This window comes from Ipomoea triloba, chromosome 1 (assembly GCF_003576645.1).
Source record: "Ipomoea triloba cultivar NCNSP0323 chromosome 1, ASM357664v1".
Lineage (NCBI taxonomy): Eukaryota > Viridiplantae > Streptophyta > Magnoliopsida > Solanales > Convolvulaceae > Ipomoea > Ipomoea triloba.
Genome location: NC_044916.1, coordinates 29,410,048 through 29,429,210, shown reverse-complemented (window position 1 = coordinate 29,429,210; position 19,163 = coordinate 29,410,048). Strand labels below are relative to the sequence as shown.

Below are 19,163 nucleotides of genomic sequence, written 5' to 3'. Positions count from 1 at the left end.
TTTTCCCAAGTATTACTCAAATAATAATTATAAACTCAGAATATGCTTCAACAATACAGTGAAAATTATAAAATAAAAGAGTTTAAAATGTAATTTGCGAATTTTTCAAAATTTAAACATTACAAAGTTGTGCTAACAGCACAGCAGCCTCGTCCATCTCTTGAATACTCTTGAGTCTCACATTTTCACCCACAATTTTCACATTCTTCCTAACATTCTCCCCAACTTTTCCCTTAATTACATCCTTAACAACCCTACACACATCTTCCCTATGAAGCTTCCCACCCTCATCCCTCACCACCTCAACCCCTACCCCAATCCCCACCATCAGCTTAGCATTCACAGGCTGGTCAAGATGCATAGGCATGGCTATGATCGGGACACCGTACTCGATACTCTCTACTAACGAGTTCCACCCGCAGTGACTCATAAACCCTCCAGTGTTTCGATGGGACAGGATCTGTTCCTGCGGAGCCCACCCTTCGACTATCCTCCCTCTCCCTTCAATTCTTTCTAGAAAACCCTTTGGGAGTGCCTCTTCAAGATTAGAGTTTTCATTCCCTTTTGGAAACCTAACCACCCATATGAAGTTTGCTTGGCTTTGCTCTAACCCATAAGCCACCTCCTCCATATCCTCCTTTGAAAGGAAATATTCACTCCCAAAGGAAGCAAACACCGTGGACCGCTCTTCTTTCTCCCCTAACCACCCCATAAGCTCTGAACATTCATTTTCCCCTTTCATCATTGGCTGCTTAACTAGGGTTCCCAGAGCCAAAATCTTGCAGCATAGTAACTCCCCAAGATAATCCACATATTTCCCCTCTATTTCCGTTGAGCTACTTATCACCACCATGTCGTTCGACATTCCGCCGTCTTCCTCAGCGCCGCCGCCGTCATTCTCTCCGGCGCCGTCGCCGTCATTCTCGCCGTCGCCGCCGTGATCCTCGCCGGCGCCGCCGTCATATTTTCTTCCGCTCTTTCTTTCATCCATAAGCTTCTGAGCTCTCTCTTGTTCGTATCGGCGTAGATAGAGTTCCGGGAAAGGGTACTCGGCGTTTGGGCGCAAAACCATGTGGCAGAAGTAGGTGCACACGGCGGCGCCGGACGTCAAGAACCGGACCGCCGGGACGTTGTGGGACTCGGCTACTCCGGCGGCCCACATCATGAGAATATCGTAGATGAGCAAGTGTGGTTTTAGGGATTCCATGATGGTGGAGAAAGTGGGTTTGGCCATTTTTAGGGATTTTTGGAGGGTGAAGTTGAGGTGGAGTGGGAGGCCATTGGTGGTGTGATAGTGAGGAGGGAGATCTGGTGATTCCGGTAGATGAAGATCTATCAATTTGATTGAAGAGGAATATTGGTCGGGAATCTTGTTTTTGACGAAACTAAGGTTGATTGGGGTGGAACATATGTGGATGCTGAAACCTCTGTCGGCGAGTTTCTTGGCTAACTCAAAGAACGGTGAGATGTGCCCCACGGCCAACCATGGGAACATCAAAACTCTCACCCTGTTTTTTTCAGCCATGATGAAGCTAAGGTTACTCTGATCGATCTGACTATGGTTGTGTATATATCATATATGGTAAGGTCAACCCGTTACCAATCAAGATATTTTGAGTAAATTATACTACAGATCAAAATCTATAATATAAGGGGCATGTACCATAATAAATGGTAACGCCATTTTCTGCTTGAATTGTCTCTTTTGACTAGTCAAAGTCTACAAGGCTGAAAGAAACTTCTAGGGTGACAGACTTCGTGCAGGCCAAGAAAATTAAATAAAACCTTTGGACTATGCTCACGATATCATTGTTAAGGTAAGCATAACAATACCGGCAGGGCAAACGACTTTAAAAAAGAAAAATATTTAAATGCCGTGAATAATAATGGCCGGACTTAAAGTTTGAATTTTTTTGTTGAGTGACGATAAAGAAATCTTACAATTATTACTCAAGTAAATTTTATTTATCTGTAATAATTCACAAATCATGATGGGAATATAATTGACACGGAAAAGAAAGTTTGAACATGTAAAATAGTTACTATTATGATGATTGGCGGTGAATAATATATTCTGATGAGTAATTGTTGTATAGTAGACATTATTGTGGACTGATTCATTTAGACATGTGATCTGAGAGAGGTATTTAAAGCAATCAATAACAAGTATAATTAAATAACAACTGCACTTACGCGCAGAATTGCAGAAACACTGCCGGCTGGCCATAAAGAGATAACTTTTTTAACTGATCGAGAAGTAATTTCAGAGTTTGAAGATATAAAATTGAGTTTTGTATTAAAAAGTTGAAAGTGGGATAGAAAAGAATAAAGTCACATGCATATTATATATATATATATATATATATATATATATATATATATATAAAATATTTTGATGGGTCTAACATTACGGTCGCCGTATTATTGGTTTATCCATCTGTGGGCATGTAGACCAGAATTTTAATTACGGCTGGATGGCCTGCTGAGTTTATAAAGAGAGTCTTTAATGTAAGAACTTTTCACAAATGTCCCAAATAGAAATTCATCAAAAAATTAGTATGTAAACACATAAGGTAATAATTGTTACGAATTAAATTCTGAGTTTAAAAATTATAAATCTTGAATCTAAGCGAATTTTTAACTTGAAGAGATTTTGCAAAATCAAAGAGATTACACATGATAAAAAGTACTATTTCGGGAGATCATTTCGAAAGACAAGTTTTAACTGGAAGAGATCTTGGTTTAATGGTAGAGATCGACATTCCTTAGGTGAATCTTAAACGGCATATCCTCCAGATAAATATTAGCAACAAATCTCTCAAGGGGCATATCTTAAACGATACATCCTCTAGGTAGATCTTAATTACTTGTCTATACTCTATAGTCTATACTACCAATTTTCATACCAATATGGTCTTAGTCAAATTTATTAGAACCTTTAGCTTGTCTGTTGCCATTTTCTTGACGAACATTCAGCGCATTCCGAGTCGCAAGTGCACACATGTTCAAGCTTCTAAAGCTCATGTTAGGGTTTGATTTGCACAGTTGCACCCTACCCCTCTTGTGGCAAGATAAAGCTTCTATGCTACACAATTCAAACCTCTTAAAAAAGTTAAATTGTATTTATACTAGTGAGAACTCACATGCTTTTCCAGTGTAGGACAAATACTACTTGAAAGCCTTTCAAAGCTCCATTATATTTTCCCCAACTCAATCGGTACACTTTGAGAATCAATTTCTCATTAACTAATTATCCGTCTTGAATTTATAATATATCAAATTAAACATTTCATTTAAGAAAATTGTTCGCGAATCCACTTTGATCCTACCTTAATCACCGCGTGTGTGTGTATATGTATACTTTATCGATTGTTAAATAGAACATGATGCCTCCGTACATCTTACACATGAACCTCCAACATTTGTTAGGTTGTTCCCATTAGCCATTTTTGACACAAAAATTAAGGAAGCAAACTGACTCCTTACATTTTGAACAAATGGGAAGTGATACTTTAGTATGGAATCTTTCTCCTGCAATTTGGAGATTTTGAACAAATGGGAAGATGGGAAGTGGTACTTTAGTATGTAATCTTTATCCTGCAATTTGGAGATTTTGTAAGATTTTGTTTTTTATTTGTTTTTCCTTCCACCTCATTTTCTCTTTCCTCTTTTTTTCTTCCACCTCATTTTCTCTTTCCTAATCACACTTACAAAATCTCTTTCCTAATCACACTCAAAATCTCCTCTAACTATTGGAGAAGGCCTTAGTCTATGGTCAATCCACCTTGGTTGGGCTTGTAAGTTCGGTCATTTGTAGTCCATAGTCTTTGGTTGTTTTTTTATTTGTTTTTCCTTCCACCTCATTTTCTCTTTCCTCTTTTTTTTTCTTCCACCTCATTTTCTCTTTCATAATCACACTTACAAAATCTCCTCTAACTACCTAATCACAAAATCATCTCCTCTAACTATTGGAGAAGGCCTTAGTCTATGGTCAATCCACCTCATTTTCTCTTTAACTACCTAATCACACTTACAAAATCTCTAACTACCTAATCACACTTACAAAATATCCTCTAACTATTGGAGAAGGCCTTAGTCTATGGTCAATCCACCTCATTTTCTCTTTCCTAATCACACTTACAAAATCTCCTCTAACTACCTAATCACACTTTCTAACTATTGGAGAAATCTCCTCACATTGGAGAAATCTCCTCACACTTTCTAAGTATTGGAGAATCCTCTAACTACCTAATCACAGCGAGTCAACAGTTGCCTCCACCGAGACTCGAACCTACTCCCATCCTCCACCGAGACTCGAACCTACTCCCATCCATATGGAAGTGTTGTTAACCGGGACACCAGATGTCACTTGACCACAAGGTCTTTGGTCAAGCAACTCAATTTTTCCTCTCTATTCATCCTACGTTAACCCCATTTTATGGTCAAGCAATTCAATTACAAACCGCCAACGACCTTGTGGTCAAGTGGCATCCGGTGTCCCGGTTAACAACACTTCCGACAAATAGCCATGTATTCCGACAAAAAAAAACTCAATTACAAACCAATAGCCATGTATTCCGACAAATTATACAACTAAAAATAAACATTTACTATACTAAAAATGAACATATATGTCAACAATGCACCTTACAATGTGGACTATGATCCACGGTATAACGATTGGTATTCCAACTCCATAATTAACAAGTTATTGTTTGCTTACGAGATAGTGTAACATATCTTTTAAAGATATATTTTTAAAACAACCATGTTGGTCAGAACAAATTAGAGACTTAGCTAGTAGAGCCGTCAAAACGAGTTTTGCTTGTCGAGCTGGTCCATCCCGCCGCCCTACCTAGGTAATGGTGGGTTTCAGTTTTGGAGACCCACCCCATTTGGCCCACTGGCCTAGGCAATGCAAGCTTGGTTCTTAAATAGTACAATGTCTTATTTGTAGTTTATCCTTTATTTTTATTATCCTTTATTTTTATACAAAGTCATTGAATCACCTTAATTTATTACTTGGTGTGGGTCAAGGGAAATGAATATGTATGCTCCCACTCCGTACATTACCGAACCAGCAGCAAAGAGGTCTCTTCTCCTCCGCCCGCCCCGATCGTTCCAAGCGCCGCTACACCTCCATAACCACCTCCTTTGCCGTCTATATATCTGCAATTGAAGCATTGTTGACAAGTCTCAAGCGTTTTTCTTCTTCCCTGCTATGGGATATATCCGCTTCTCCTGCATCACTCTGCATCTCGTACAAAAATCCCATAAAACAAAACCCTAGTACTCAACTGCGCCACTAAATGATCAAAACCACGCAGCTGTCTAAGGTAAATGGGAAATGGAAGCGGGAAACCACGTTGTTCTACTCTTTTTCGCTGATTTGCCGAAATGTCATTTTTTTTTTCAATTGTACGCAGACTAAGAAATAGGAGAAAAGGATCGAAGATGGCACAACCATCGGTTGTGCTTGCAACAGCTAGCTATGATCACACTATTCGGTTTTGGGAAGCGAAGAGTGCCTGCTGTTTTCGGACTATCCAATACCCGGAATCAGTAAGTCCTCTTTAGCCGTCCCTCTACTATACAATGGAATTCTGGCCATTTTAATGGTATAAATCTTTTATGTTATTGGCTTAACTGCTTCTCCAAATTAGCTCAGTTAGTATTTGGATATGACATTTCACTGAAAATGCAATGCATGCAATCTGTGCATTGCTATGTATGTGAATTTAAATGAATTGGGGATGATAGAAGGACCATGAACTGTAGAATTTTCATATCTTTGTTCATGGTTCATAACAATCTATCATCTTGATTATAATGTAGCACATTGCTAGAAGTTTAAAATAAAAACTTTTCAATGCCTCTGGTTTGAGACCTTTTAATAGGATGAGATCTGGTTTGAGTGTTTGACTGCTGGAAAACAAGAAAACATATACTATGTTTTCTTCTTGTCGCCTTAGTGAACACTCACTGAGGAGGAAGAAAAAGTTGTGAAGTGTATGAATAGAGTATTTGGATTTAACTATCTTTTTCATTTTCTAACTGAAAATATATGCTATGTTTTTCCTTATTTTATTTTATTTTTATTGGCATTATAGCAAGTCAACCGGCTTGAGATTACCCCAGACAAGCATTTCCTGGCTGCAGCAGGCAACCCTCACATTCGATTGTTTGACATCAATTCAGACCGTCCTCAGCCTGTAAATTTCTTGATATTCTCACATTCTTTTATTTTTTCTTCTCTATTCATTTAGTTCTAAGTATATATAAACACGTGTTCATTTGAATTGGCTGATTTATTCTTTCTTTGGCAGATACAAAGCTTTGATTCACACACTAACAATGTTATGGCAGTTGGATTCCAATGTGATGGAAATTGGATGTATTCTGGTTCTGAAGATGGCACAGTAAAGATTTGGGATTTGAGGTACATTTCAAATATAAATCAAGCACATGGCCTGTATTTGATTTCTTATTGTGTTTTCAATGATCTCTCTATACATGTCTTTTGAAAAACAGGGCACCGGGTTTTCAGAGGGAATATGAAAGCCGTGCAGCTGTCAACACAGTTGTTTTGCACCCAAATCAGGTTTTCTACTATAATTTCATGTTTGATGAATTATTTTTACTGAATTTATGATATCAAGGTTGTAAAAGGCACTAGGCGCTCATTGGGCGGTGGATGGGTGCCTAGTCGCCGCCTAGGTGGCGGCACCTAGGTTCCTTAATACTCTTTTTTTTTTTTTTTTTTTTTTTTTACACTTGATAATAAAAAATGTGAAATATTATGGAGCAAAATCTGGAGTGTTTCCTGGAGTGTTTCCAGGGGTGTAGTTAGTGTATTTTTTTCAGGAAAAGTGTCCCCATTTGTCTCCATCCTTAGATGTATATATATGTAATCAGTGTGTAGTGAATCAATAAGTGAAATATATACAACATACTCTTATTTCAGATGGTATCAGAGCCTGTTCCAGGCTATTACTTCTTCTAAAAAAAAATTTTCCGGCAACACCATTTGTTCCGGCAACCCGCGACTGTTTATTTTGTTCTGACGCATTTCTGGCTAGTGCGTAAAGAAACTACCACCACAGCCTTACTCGGAACCTCGTCGCGAAGTCAGGCCAGGAGTCCCGTCGTCATCCTCCGCCGCACGCGCCGCCACGCGCCACCGCCATCGCCGGAAGTGGTAAACTGTTTTTGGACAGATCTCTCTTCTCAGATCTTTGTTCAAGGTGCTGCTGCCTCCATCAGAATCTCCTTGAGGAGACGCACACAGCAGTGTTTTCAGATCTCCCGTCGGTCGCCGGTCAACTCGCCGGTCAACGGCCAACTCGCCGGTCAACGGTCAACTCGCCGGTCAACGGTCAACTCGCCGGTCAACAGTCAGGGCAGTTTTCTGTTCTTTTATTATGGCTTCATCTACTACTACTTTTACTTCTCTCCCCATCATTACCATGGATAAATTAACTGGTGGGGAAAATTATGCCTCTTGGGCTACATCGGTAAAACTTTGGTTCAAAGGCCAAGGCATGTCTTCTCATTTAGACACCAAGTTTGAAGATGTTAAAAAGGAGAGTTTAAGTGAATGGGAGAAAGTAGATGCCTTGTTGTGCAATATGCTTTGGCAATCTATTGATCCCAAACTTCATAACATCTACAAGGCCTATGAAACATGTTATGAAGTTTGGAACAAAGCAATGTCACTTTACACTAATGATATCCAACGTCTTTATTCTCTGATTTCAAATATGCTTAACTTTCGTGGTACGGTTGATATGAGTATACCAGAATTCCTTGGCCGAATAGAAGCATTACAACAAGAATATAATAGTCTGATGCCTCATGAGAAGATTGCGGAGGGTCATGTAAAGCAGTATGACAAGTTCTTTATGGTGTTCACCTTGGCTACCCTTCGTCCCGACTTGGTCCATGTTCGAGATCAGATTTTGGCAAGTCCTACAGTGCCCACTTTAACTGAAGCCTCTGCCAGACTACTTCGGGTCACCTCTGCTCCCTCAATTGAACCTATAAAAGATTCATCTGCACTAGCATCTCGGACTACAGATAAAGGACAATCTGGATCATCTGGGGTTACTCGTCGTGGCAATCGAACTCGGTGTGACTTCTGCCACAAGTTAGGACATACCAAGGATCGTTGCTTCAAATTGCATGGCAGACCTCCTCACTCTGTTAATGTGGTGCAATCTGAGATCCAAAATTCAGGTTGTACCTCGTTTGAGATGACTCCAACAGAATATGAAGAATATCTTCAATTTAAAGCATCTCGACTTGGTCCCCCCACACCTGCTGGTACATCCTCTTCGATATGTCTCTCCAAAACCAACACCCCAGGTACTTGGATTCTAGACTCAGGAGCCTCGGATCATATTTCTGGTAATATATCTCTTTTGACTAATGTTTCAAAGTCCAAGGCTCTGCCCATGGTCACCTTAGCAAACGGTCATCAAACACTTGCTACTGGTGTTGGTCAAGCCTCTCCCATGTCATCTTTTCCTCTAGAATCTGTCTTATATGTTCCTAATAGTCCCTTCAATCTTGTCTCTGTGAGTAAAATTACCCGCACTCTCAATTGTTCTGTAACTTTTTTTGCTAATTCGGTTGTTGTACAGGACCGCAGTACGGGAAAGGTGATTGGCACAGGACTTGAGTCACAAGGTCTCTATTATCTTCGTGGTGATAATCTTGCTGCTTGTGCATCCACAGATTCTCCTATGATTCTCCACAGTCGTTTAGGCCATCCTAGCCTTTCCAAACTCCGACGTATGGTGCCAAGCCTTTCTATTGATTCATTAGAGTGTGAGTCATGTCATCTTGGAAAGCAAGCACGTAAGTCCTTTCCACGGAGAGTCAATAATCGAGCTGCGTCTCTCTTTGATTTAGTCCATACTGATGTTTGGGGTCCATGTCGTGTCAGTTCTACTTTAGGATTTCGTTACTTTGTCACTTTTATTGATGATCATTCTAGATGTACTTGGGTTTTCCTTATGAAAGATCGTTCTGAGTTATTTCAGATTTTTCAAAATTTTTGTGCTGAAATACAAACTCAATTTGGTAAACCCATTCGTATTCTACGAAGTGACAATGCTAAAGAATACCTATCTAATTCATTTCAGTCCTATATGACCTCTCGAGGAATGTTACACCAACGGTCGTGTGTTTACACGCCTCAGCAAAATGGGGTGGCTGAGCGTAAAAATCGACATTTAGTTGAAATTGCTCGTACTATGTTAGTACACTCTCATGTTCCTCATCATTTTTGGGCTGATGCTATCCTTACTGCATGTTACCTTATCAATCGCATGCCATCCTCAGTGTTACATAATGATACACCATATTCCATCTTGTATCCTTCTGTTGATCCTTTCCCTCTTCCACCCCGAGTTTTTGGATGTGTTTGTTTTGTTCATGATATGACCCCTGGGCGTTCGAAACTGACCCCTAAGGCTGTCAAGTGTGTTTTCTTAGGTTATTCTCGGCTACAAAAGGGTTATCGGTGCTATTCTCCAGAACTTAAGCGTCATTTCATGTCTGCAGATGTCACCTTTATTGAGTCTACTCCTTTTTTCCAGCCCTCAGATAACACAATATCTGTTTCTGAGGTTCTTCCCATTCCTTATCTTGGTCCGCTTCCATTCGCCCATGCTTCTGATCCTCCAACTGCTCCTGATCCTCCAACTGCTCCTGATCGTCCTCTTCAAGTTTACCAACGCCGTCCTCGCCCTGTGACTACTAAGGTGCCTGATGACTCACCTGTGCCACCCGATCCTTCAACTGCGGTTCCACCACTTCCACTATCATCTAACATTGATTCCACTGAGGCACCCATTGCTATCCGGAAAGGTACACGTTCTACTTGTAATCCTCATCCTATATATACATTTTTGAGTTATCATCGTGTATCTTCCCCGTACTTTGCCTTCCTTTCTCACCTTTCTTCTGTGTCTATCCCTAAAACCACTCATGAGGCCCTCTTGGATCCAGATTGGCGCCAAGCCATGTTAACAGAAATGGAGGCACTACAATCTAGTGGTACATGGGAATTGGTACCCCTCCCTCCTGGTAAAACCGTTGTTGGTTGTAGGTGGATTTATACTGTGAAGGTGGGGCCTGATGGCAAGATCGATCGCCTTAAGGCACGACTGGTGGCAAAAGGCTACACTCAAATTTTTGGCTTAGATTACACTGATACTTTTTCTCCTGTAGCTAAAATTGCATCAGTTCGATTACTTTTGTCTTTAGCAGCCATAAATCATTGGGACTTATATCAGTTGGATATCAAGAATGCTTTTCTCCATGGTGATCTTCAGGAGGAGGTTTATATGGAGCAACCACCTGGGTTTGTTGCTCAGGGGGAGTCTGGTTTGGTATGTAAACTTCATCGCTCCTTATATGGTTTAAAGCAATCTCCACGAGCTTGGTTTGGGAGATTTAGCTCTGTGTTATGTGAGTTTGGTATGACTAGAAGTGAAGTTGATCATTCTGTTTTCTATCGTCATTCTAATGGGAAATGCATATACCTTATAGTATATGTGGATGACATTGTTATTACAGGGAGTGATCAAGATGGCATATCTCAATTGAAAGAGTATCTTTTCAGTCGGTTCCAGACCAAGGATTTAGGCAAGCTAAAGTATTTTCTCGGAATTGAAGTAGCCCAGTCTGACAGTGGTATAGTCATTTCTCAAAGAAAGTATGCTTTGGACATTTTAGAAGAGACTGGTATGTTGGATTGTAAACCTGTGGGTAATCCAATGGATCCTAATGTTAAACTTCTACCAGGACAGGGGGAGCCATTGTCTGATCGAGAACGATATAGGAGATTAATTGGAAAATTGAATTATCTCACTATCACACGACCAGATATCTCTTTTGCAGTCAGTGTATTGAGTCAGTTTCTTGAGAACCCTTGTGATACTCATTGGGATGCTGCTGTTCGGGTTCTAAAATATATCAAGGGATCACCAGGACAAGGTCTACTATATGAAGATAGAGGGCATACTCAGGTTGTTGGGTATTCTGATGCAGATTGGGCCGGTTGTCCATTTGACAGGCGCTCTACTTCAGGTTATTGTGTACTCATTGGTGGTAATCTTATATCTTGGAAAAGTAAGAAGCAGGATGTGGTTGCCAGATCTAGTGCCGAAGCTGAATACCGAGCTATGGCTTTAGCTACATGTGAACTCATATGGCTGAAGCACTTACTCCAAGAGTTGCAGTGTGGTGATGTTGCTCAAATGACATTAATATGTGATAACCAAGCAGCACTACATATCGCCTCAAATCCAGTTTTTCATGAAAGGACCAAACATATCGAGGTTGATTGCCACTTCATCAGAGAAAAGATTGTGTCTGGATGTATTACAACCAGTTTCGTCAATTCTACTGATCAGTTAGCTGATATCCTAACTAAGTCCCTTAGAGCTCCTAGAGTTGAGTATATTTGTAACAAGCTTGGTGTATATAATTTATATTCTCCAGCTTGAGGGGGAGTGTGAAATATTATGGAGCAAAATCTGGAGTGTTTCCTGGAGTGTTTCCAGGGGTGTAGTTAGTGTATTTTTTTCAGGAAAAGTGTCCCCATTTGTCTCCATCCTTAGATGTATATATATGTAATCAGTGTGTAGTGAATCAATAAGAGAAATATACAACATACTCTTATTTCAGAAAAAATAAATAAAAAATAGAACAATAAAGCCTAACAGTAGCCCAAAACTTAAAAGTCTAGCCTAAACCCAAACTCTCCAAAGACAAAATCTTACCCTAATTTCAAGTCCCAAAAATTCATATTTCTACCGATGAAGCACTACTATCTCTCTTCAACTTCAACAACATCAATGAGTAGATGATTTCCAAGTGGTGATAGCGAGCTACAATGATGGGCTTTGACACGCGAAGGAAATCCAACCGTCCGACAAGGTGAGGGGCTTTGCGAAGGCGATGGGGGGCGATTATGATATGAGTCACAATATACCTATTGTGAAGGAAGAGAGGGACGAATGGGCAAAGGCTGGAGGAAGAAAATCTCCTTTTGATTTTATTCAAATTTATTCTGGCTTGTTTTCCAATTACAATTGTTGTCCTATTTAAAGGAACTAGCCTTGTAATTTGCTAAGGAATGACAGACACTTGCCAATTATAAATAAATTCTCAATAATGCTAATTGAGATAAAATAGTAAACTAAATAAAGCTGACCGACGCTAATTGCAATTGAATAAGAAAGTATGGAGTAATAAATTAGATTGCTTAAATTGAGGCCATGGCGTGCATCATCACCCCTTTCTTGGTGATCAAGCTATCTTCAAGCTTGAAGGTTGGAAAGCAAGTGATAGCGTTCATGCTGAATTTAGGTGATTCCCCCGGTGTGCGGCTGAATACAAGTGATTCGACCATGTATGCATTCCAAGCCAGCAGTTCTTCGCCTTCTTCCAATGTCCACAACATAAATTCAATGTACCTCGTCTAGATCACTGGAAAAAAAGATAAACATGTTGGTCTAAGCGTACTATGCCTGGTCGTGCAAGGTGAGCACGAAAGTCTTTGACATAATCGTCAATGTGTGTCTTTGTTTGAAAGAGTTGCTTTAATTCTCCCAACGGATTAACGCTTCGAGGTGGAACAAAACTCAAACAAGGGCCCAAGAAGCGAAAGGTGACATGTTGTTTCGGAATCGTACCAAAGTTGGGCTTCACTAATCATGTGGTGTGCAACAAGTGGAACTCGATCGAGGTCTAGGGTGTTGGTATGTCAAAACGACGACTCACAACAAAGTAGCCAGACCATTGGGTCTTCCTTAGACCTGGCAATTCGTGTATACGGGTTCGTTAACGGGTCGACATGATAATGACACGAACATGATAAGGTTAAACACGGACACGACACGTTAAGGTTAACAAGTTCAAATTTTTAACATGAACACGATTTGTTAACGAGTTAAACGGGTTGACACGATAGACATGTTTTGTTAACAAGTTTCTAATCGTGTCGACACAATATGACATAAAACTCTTTAAACCCGTTAAACCTATTAATATATTAAAAAGACTAAACTTTAAAGTTTAAGTTATATAAAAAAGAAATAAAACCTACAATTCAATCCATCAAACAAACTAGAAAAAAAATCAATTTATAACATTCATAAAATGATAAAATAACATCCAAAAATCATAATTAAAGAAGTCCATACTAGTTTTTAGAATAAAATTGAACACAATAAAATTCAAATTTTAGATTGTTGAACATCAACAATTGGTGTAGGATCTTGGCCTAATGTAGTAAATTCATCTTTAGTCATGTTCATGATATCTTTTGTAATCTCATTCATGACAATGGTTCTTAGCGGATTGTAAGCGGGTTCATGTAAACGGGTTAACACGATAATATTAACGAGTTCTTAATAGGTTTAACGGGTTGACCATTAAGACACAAAACATAACGGGTTCTTAACTTATCAACCTGTTGACAACCCGAGACACGTTAAGGCCAAACATTAACCCGTTATTTTTGTGTCCGATTTCGTGCTGTGTTAACGGTTGTGTCCATAATTGCCGGGTCTAGTCTTCCTCACCCGAAAACAAATGAAATTCGACCTTGGGGTACTTGTGAAAATGTCGTGAGTGATCCCCCATGTCCGTTGTATTGGAAACACCCTCAGTGGGGACAGCAACCTCCGATTCCTCCTCTCAACAGGCTGTTTCCCTTGATTAGTGAGTATCTGCTTCACCAGTCTCTCTAAGTTGGAAAGAGAGGCAGCAATGCAGCATGGTTGTGGGAAGCTGTAGACAAAGAAGCTACCGTTGCAGACAAGTTTCAATTTTGTGGTGTTGCAATTCCAAGGATTTGACAGATTTTTGCAAGGCTTTGATAATGGGTTTGTTGCTCAAATCAGTACCCATGACGCCGAAAATAGGAACCAGATGATATGAGTCAGAAGTTTGGCTTCACATCAGAGGTCTATGGCTAACAGAAGAGAACAATTTACGGATTACCTATGGTGAAGGAAGAGAGGGACGAATGGGCAGAGGCTGGACGAAGAGAAGTTCCTTTTGATTTTATTCAATTCCAACTTGTCTTTCAATTACAATTGTGGCCTTATTTAGAGGGACTAGTCTTGTAATTTGCTAAGGAAAGATAGGCACTTGCCAATTATAAATAAATTCTCAGTAATGCTAATTGAGATAAAATTGCAAACTAAATAAATCATATCGACGTTAATTGCAATAGAATAGGAAAATAAATTAGATTGCCTAAGTTGAGGCCATGGCATGCATCAGACTGCGAAGGTGCGAACTCCAATAAAGGCAGCGTTGACGCAGAGGAAAAATGGCCGACTTGGCTGACTAGTTGGTTAACTTGGCCGACTAATCGGACTGCCACCTACATCAGAATATGCATCGGCCTAGGTGCACCTAGTGCCTAGGCCCATTTTTGCAACACTGATATTTTTAAATATATATCTGAGTTTACACAGTTAACAGGGATGGGAATTAATTTTGATTTTCACTGTTAGTGAAATGACTGTTTTTGTTCTATTTTTCTGAGTTTTCTGCTATGCTCATTGAGGTTCTTTTTGGAACTAGCCAACTAGGGAGATAAAATTTGGATGGATTTTGCAACTAGTGTCCATTTTCTTCAAACAGCAGAATGTAACAGAGTAACAGACTAACAGATACAACCTTTTGTTGTTCTTTAAAATGGCTTTTGTCAAGGTCTGAAGTCTGAACCAATGACCTAGCAGCCCAAGGTTGAGCACTTGACCGTGATACCAATCCGAACTCCTAAGTTTTATACCTATACAAATAAACAAAAGTTTGAATCTCTTATTTGGTAAAGTAGATTAGGTTCAAAGATCAATTCAAGGGTTAGAATTTTTTGAAACAATATCAAGTTATTTAACATGGCAAAATGCGTGTCTATTCCTTTCTTTCAAGTTTGCAAAAGGCATATGAGTGTGCCTTCCATATCCTTTTCTAGTCCTTTGAAAGGAAAACCTTAACACTTATTCCATTCTCTAGGATGATATCTGATCTTTCTAAATTCAGTGCAGAAACTAGAAATTGGAATTTCCTGTGTATGCAATTTCATTATCTACCATGCTTTGCAGACTGAGCTGATATCTGGTGACCAGAATGGAAATATTCGAGTTTGGGACTTGACAGCTAATTCATGCAGCTGTGAACTGGTATGTTGAGTTTTGTTTTTTTGTCATTCATATGTTACTGAACTTTTGGGTTCTGGTAAAATTATTACTGGAAAAACTGTTGACTTGGGGACCTCATTTTTACTATTGGAATTTATCAGCTGAGTCATATAATTTAGTGCAAATTTTTGCTTATATGCTTTTTGAACTTTAGGTTCCAGAGGTGGATACTGCAGTCAGGTCTTTGACTGTAATGTGGGATGGAAGCTTGGTTGTGGCTGCAAATAATCATGGAACATGTTATGTTTGGCGTCTATTGCAGGGAACCCAGGTGACCACCTTCACCCCCCATCTTAATTTATCAGTACTATGTTAAAGATTTTCAAATCTCATATTTCTTTAATATCGGCTCTGCCTAGTGGTAGAATAAAACTGGATCTTCATCTTTTAAACTGGGAATTGGATCAAGTTTGGTCTTTTAGTATTGGACTTTTCTTGTATTGGCACTTCATAATTATGATTTTTGCCTTCACCTCTTTCTTTGTAGCTGATTACCTAATAGGCAAATAAACACGATTAAATTTTCATCGAGTCATTTCCATTTTTGGTCCTACTGTTATTGAAGCATTGCCAATTTTAGTCCACTTCATTAATGTTTGCCACATTACGGTCAGTCTTATTTAGTCCTTGCCACTTTTAGTCCACCGTTAAAATTTTTGTCAAATGGTCGTCCAAAATAGGGGTATTTTTGGTCTTTTCATGCTTTGGTCATCTCCTTTTCCCTTTGTAGTGGTTTTCCTTACACATTTTCATCCAATGAAGAGGTCCGATGGAAGCCATGTGAGCCACATTACAAAGTCATGGCTTTCGCCGGACCTCAATGTGTAAAGAAGACCACTGCAAAGGGTATAGGAGATGATCAAAGCATGAAAAGACCAAAATATCTCTATTTTGGACGGTTATTTGACAAAAATTTTAACGGTGGACTAAAAGTGGCAAAAACTAAATAAGACTGGTCGTAATGTGACAAAAATTAATGAAGTGGACTAAAATTGGCAATGGCCCAATAATAGTAGGACCAAAAATGGAAATGACTCATTTTCATTGAACTGCTCTACTACTGCAGACTATGACCAACTTTGAGCCCCTTCATAAATTACAAGCACATGATGGATACATCCTCAAATGTCTCCTTTCCCCAGAGTTGAGTGAGCCTCACCGGTTAGACTTTCATGCTTATCTCTTTGTTTTGCTTATATTTCTTTGAAATTTTACGTAAATGACTAAATACTATACTGCCATCCTCAAATAAGGGTGCTTTTAGCCTATTAGGATGTTGGAATTACTGTATTTGTTTTGCTTTCCAATATTTTTTCCCTTCCTGAAATGGTAATCTGCAGGTATCTGGCCACAGCATCTTCTGATCATACTGTCAAGATATGGAATGTGGATGGATTTACCTTGGAGAAAACTCTCATAGGTACATACCAAATTAAGGGAACCAGTGCCAGTCTTGTGGTTCTTTTTCTTAAATTTTTTTTTTTTTTTTTTAATGTTAAATCTCTAATGTCCTCATTCTCTTATTTCGCTACCCATAAGATTCTTCATCAAGTCAAATGTGATATTTCTTATTTGGATGCATTTTTAGGACATGAGCGCTGGGTTTGGGACTGTGTTTTCTCTGTCGATGGTGCTTTTCTAATCACAGGTACCTGTTTGGTTTTCTGAATCACAAATTATTGATCTGAGAATGCTTGGTCAATCTTTGGGGTGACTTATCGCCATATTTGCATGCTTCTTATTGTGTGCTTTGTAGTTTGTAACTAGTTGACATGACATGTCTAGCTTTCCGATTTCAAACATTATAATGCTGAACCCAATCTCTAGTACATGCTGAAATAATCACAACCTTCAAATTTTGCAGCTTCTTCGGACACAACAGCGAGATTATGGTCCATGTCTACTGGCAAAGATATCAAGGTATACCAGGGACATCACAAGGCAGCTGTGTGTTGCGCTCTTCATGACGGGCCCGAACCCTCTAGCTAGCTGATTCTGCAGTAAGCTAGCTCATCCATCAATTTTGTGGTTTTTAGATCATTTGCTAAACTGAACCCTCTTTGATTCTTGGAAGTATTCTTTAATCTTACAGGTTCCTGGAGGGAGGGTTGTTCTACTTCTACCGTCTGCTCATCAACTTTCTATACTAGTTTTCAGATCATTGCTTAATTTCTAGAGTTTTGTTTCGATATACAAGTTAAAGAGATGATTCTAGATTCATTAATCTCCTTGTATCTTTAGATGGTTAGGGAATAAAATTGTTTTTGTAATGAAACACCAACAGAGAATGGAATGGAATTATTCCTGTAGATCGCTTGCTAAACATGTTCTCTGCAGAAATGGAAAATGTCTTTCTTAACAGGATGAATTAATGAATTAATGTAAAATCTGTATCTCAACTGCTTAAAATCACAAACGTGGTCATATTGGCCAGCAAGACAAGTTTGAGAGACACAGAAACAGCTCAACTCAGTACACAATAATAGAGATTACATAATACATACATCATGTTCTAACTTCAACTTTGAAAATCCAGGGAGGGGAGGGGAGGGGAAGGGGTCATAACTATCTGAAAGAAAGATGAAATAAAACTCATGATAGGTTTAGATGGATCACTGCACTTTTCGTTGTCTACTGTCTGCTGCAACTTGATTACTGGTGTTTGTATTTGTCGGTGCAACTTTTGCGGGCACAGATCGCTCAGCCTGAGAGAATTTAATCAGTATCTGCATGAGAACTGTAACAACTGCCAGGAGAGCTGCTGAAATGGATAGGCCTTTCCATGACGATAGAAGTGCCGAAGACTGGAAGAATTTTACTGCTCCTAGAATTAGCAGACATGCCCACGACACAACCACCTACGTATATTTTTCCCGAAGAAGAAAATTAGCATATGCAAACTCCTATATCATATGGAGGGTTACGTGATATGGCAAGTATCTTACCACAAGTGATTTCACTGGCCTGCCAAGATCTCGCTCCAGCTCTTGTCCAAAGGTGTCTTCAGCATTATGTTTATCCAATAATTTGTCCTGCGTATTATTGGAATGAATAAGAAGGTTGCTCCAAAAACCAATACATAACTAGTTTCCATGCATTAAGTCTCCTCTATTGCTTTGGAGAAAAAAAAAAAAAAACCATATGTCAGGTGAAATCGATGAGAAAGAAAGGGCAAACCTTTGCCACAAAGACATCCCTACACCACTGAGCAACATTATCATCATTTTCTGGCAGATCCTTCATTAAATGTCGCTTGAGGTGAACATGGACCTGCACCGTTTAATAGTAATAGTAATACTAACCCCAAAGTATTTGAGTACTTACAGGATAAGTGCTTATGATCCTATTAACCAAATATATGTCAATCAAGATATTAAGCATAATTTATAATTGCAATAAAGTTGACTAGGAGATCAAATCACATCATTCCAATCTTCTAACTTGCAGGATAATGGGCTATGTGACATCATAAAGTTCTCCAAGCTCAATACACCCAACACCAACCCTCAATTGTCAAATGAGATAAAGTATTTCAGGAAAGAATAGATGCCTATGTGCACCATATAAACCAATAGGGCCTAAAGCCAAGCAGCCCAACATACAAAATCAAATCTCTGAGTAGTTCCTTATAGCCCGACCAACAGTGTGGTCAAGCTTTCTCAGTATAGATTTGAATTCCTAATTGTTCATATCTTTCAGAAACAGTAAATTGATTTAAAGAAAACATCAAACTTCTTAGATTGTTTGGCTTACCACAGAGGATTTCCCCTTGAAAATCCGCAGCATTGTTGGTGGTGGAGAACTCTTAGGAATGGCTACCGTCACCTCATATATTGCAGGAACAAATGATCGCATGTGACTTACCGCCGTAACAAAACCCTGAAATGAATGCACAAATACCAAAAAAAAAAAAAAAAAAAAAAAAAAAAAAAA

General features: G+C 39.1%; 3 protein-coding genes across 3 annotated transcripts in view; 1 reads left to right on the top strand and 2 right to left on the bottom strand.

The window, feature by feature from the left end:
• Positions 1-1,602, bottom strand: LOC116029798 (beta-D-glucosyl crocetin beta-1,6-glucosyltransferase-like). Its single transcript, XM_031271843.1, has one exon. The coding sequence runs from the start codon at positions 1,523-1,525 to the stop codon at positions 113-115; it is 1,413 nt and encodes a 470-aa protein (XP_031127703.1). The 5' UTR covers positions 1,526-1,602; the 3' UTR covers positions 1-112.
• Positions 1,603-5,069: 3,467 nt separating this feature from the next.
• On the top strand, positions 5,070-17,539 carry LOC116029821 (target of rapamycin complex subunit LST8-1-like). The gene is made up of 12 exons (XM_031271863.1): positions 5,070-5,336; positions 5,427-5,562; positions 6,111-6,212; positions 6,327-6,439; positions 6,532-6,601; positions 15,135-15,212; positions 15,385-15,501; positions 16,297-16,391; positions 16,571-16,650; positions 16,819-16,878; positions 17,095-17,230; positions 17,323-17,539. Exons 2-11 carry the CDS (start codon positions 5,455-5,457, stop codon positions 17,217-17,219), a joined length of 948 nt encoding a protein of 315 aa, XP_031127723.1. The 5' UTR covers positions 5,070-5,336; positions 5,427-5,454; the 3' UTR covers positions 17,220-17,230; positions 17,323-17,539.
• Positions 17,540-17,673: 134 nt separating this feature from the next.
• LOC116029814 (1-acyl-sn-glycerol-3-phosphate acyltransferase 2-like) overlaps positions 17,674-19,163 on the bottom strand; it is a 5,918-nt gene continuing 4,428 nt past the window's right edge. The window contains exons 8-11 of the mRNA XM_031271858.1: positions 18,984-19,109; positions 18,408-18,500; positions 18,176-18,262; positions 17,674-18,088 (exon numbers count right to left, since the gene is read on the bottom strand). Of these exons, the coding sequence (XP_031127718.1) occupies positions 17,843-18,088; positions 18,176-18,262; positions 18,408-18,500; positions 18,984-19,109 (552 nt within the window). The 3' untranslated portion in view covers positions 17,674-17,842. The remainder of the gene's footprint in view (positions 18,089-18,175; positions 18,263-18,407; positions 18,501-18,983; positions 19,110-19,163) is intronic.

Coding starts and splice junctions, on each gene's coding strand:
- LOC116029798 (XM_031271843.1), bottom strand. CDS start 1,525: ATGGCTGAAAAAAACAGGGTGAGAGTTTTGATGTTCCCATGGTTGGCC.
- LOC116029821 (XM_031271863.1), top strand. CDS start 5,455: ATGGCACAACCATCGGTTGTGCTTGCAACAGCTAGCTATGATCACACT. Junction 6,213..6,326: donor ATTCAGACCGTCCTCAGCCT/GTAAATTTCTTG, acceptor TTTCTTTGGCAG/ATACAAAGCTTTGATTCACA. Junction 6,440..6,531: donor GTAAAGATTTGGGATTTGAG/GTACATTTCAAA, acceptor TTTGAAAAACAG/GGCACCGGGTTTTCAGAGGG.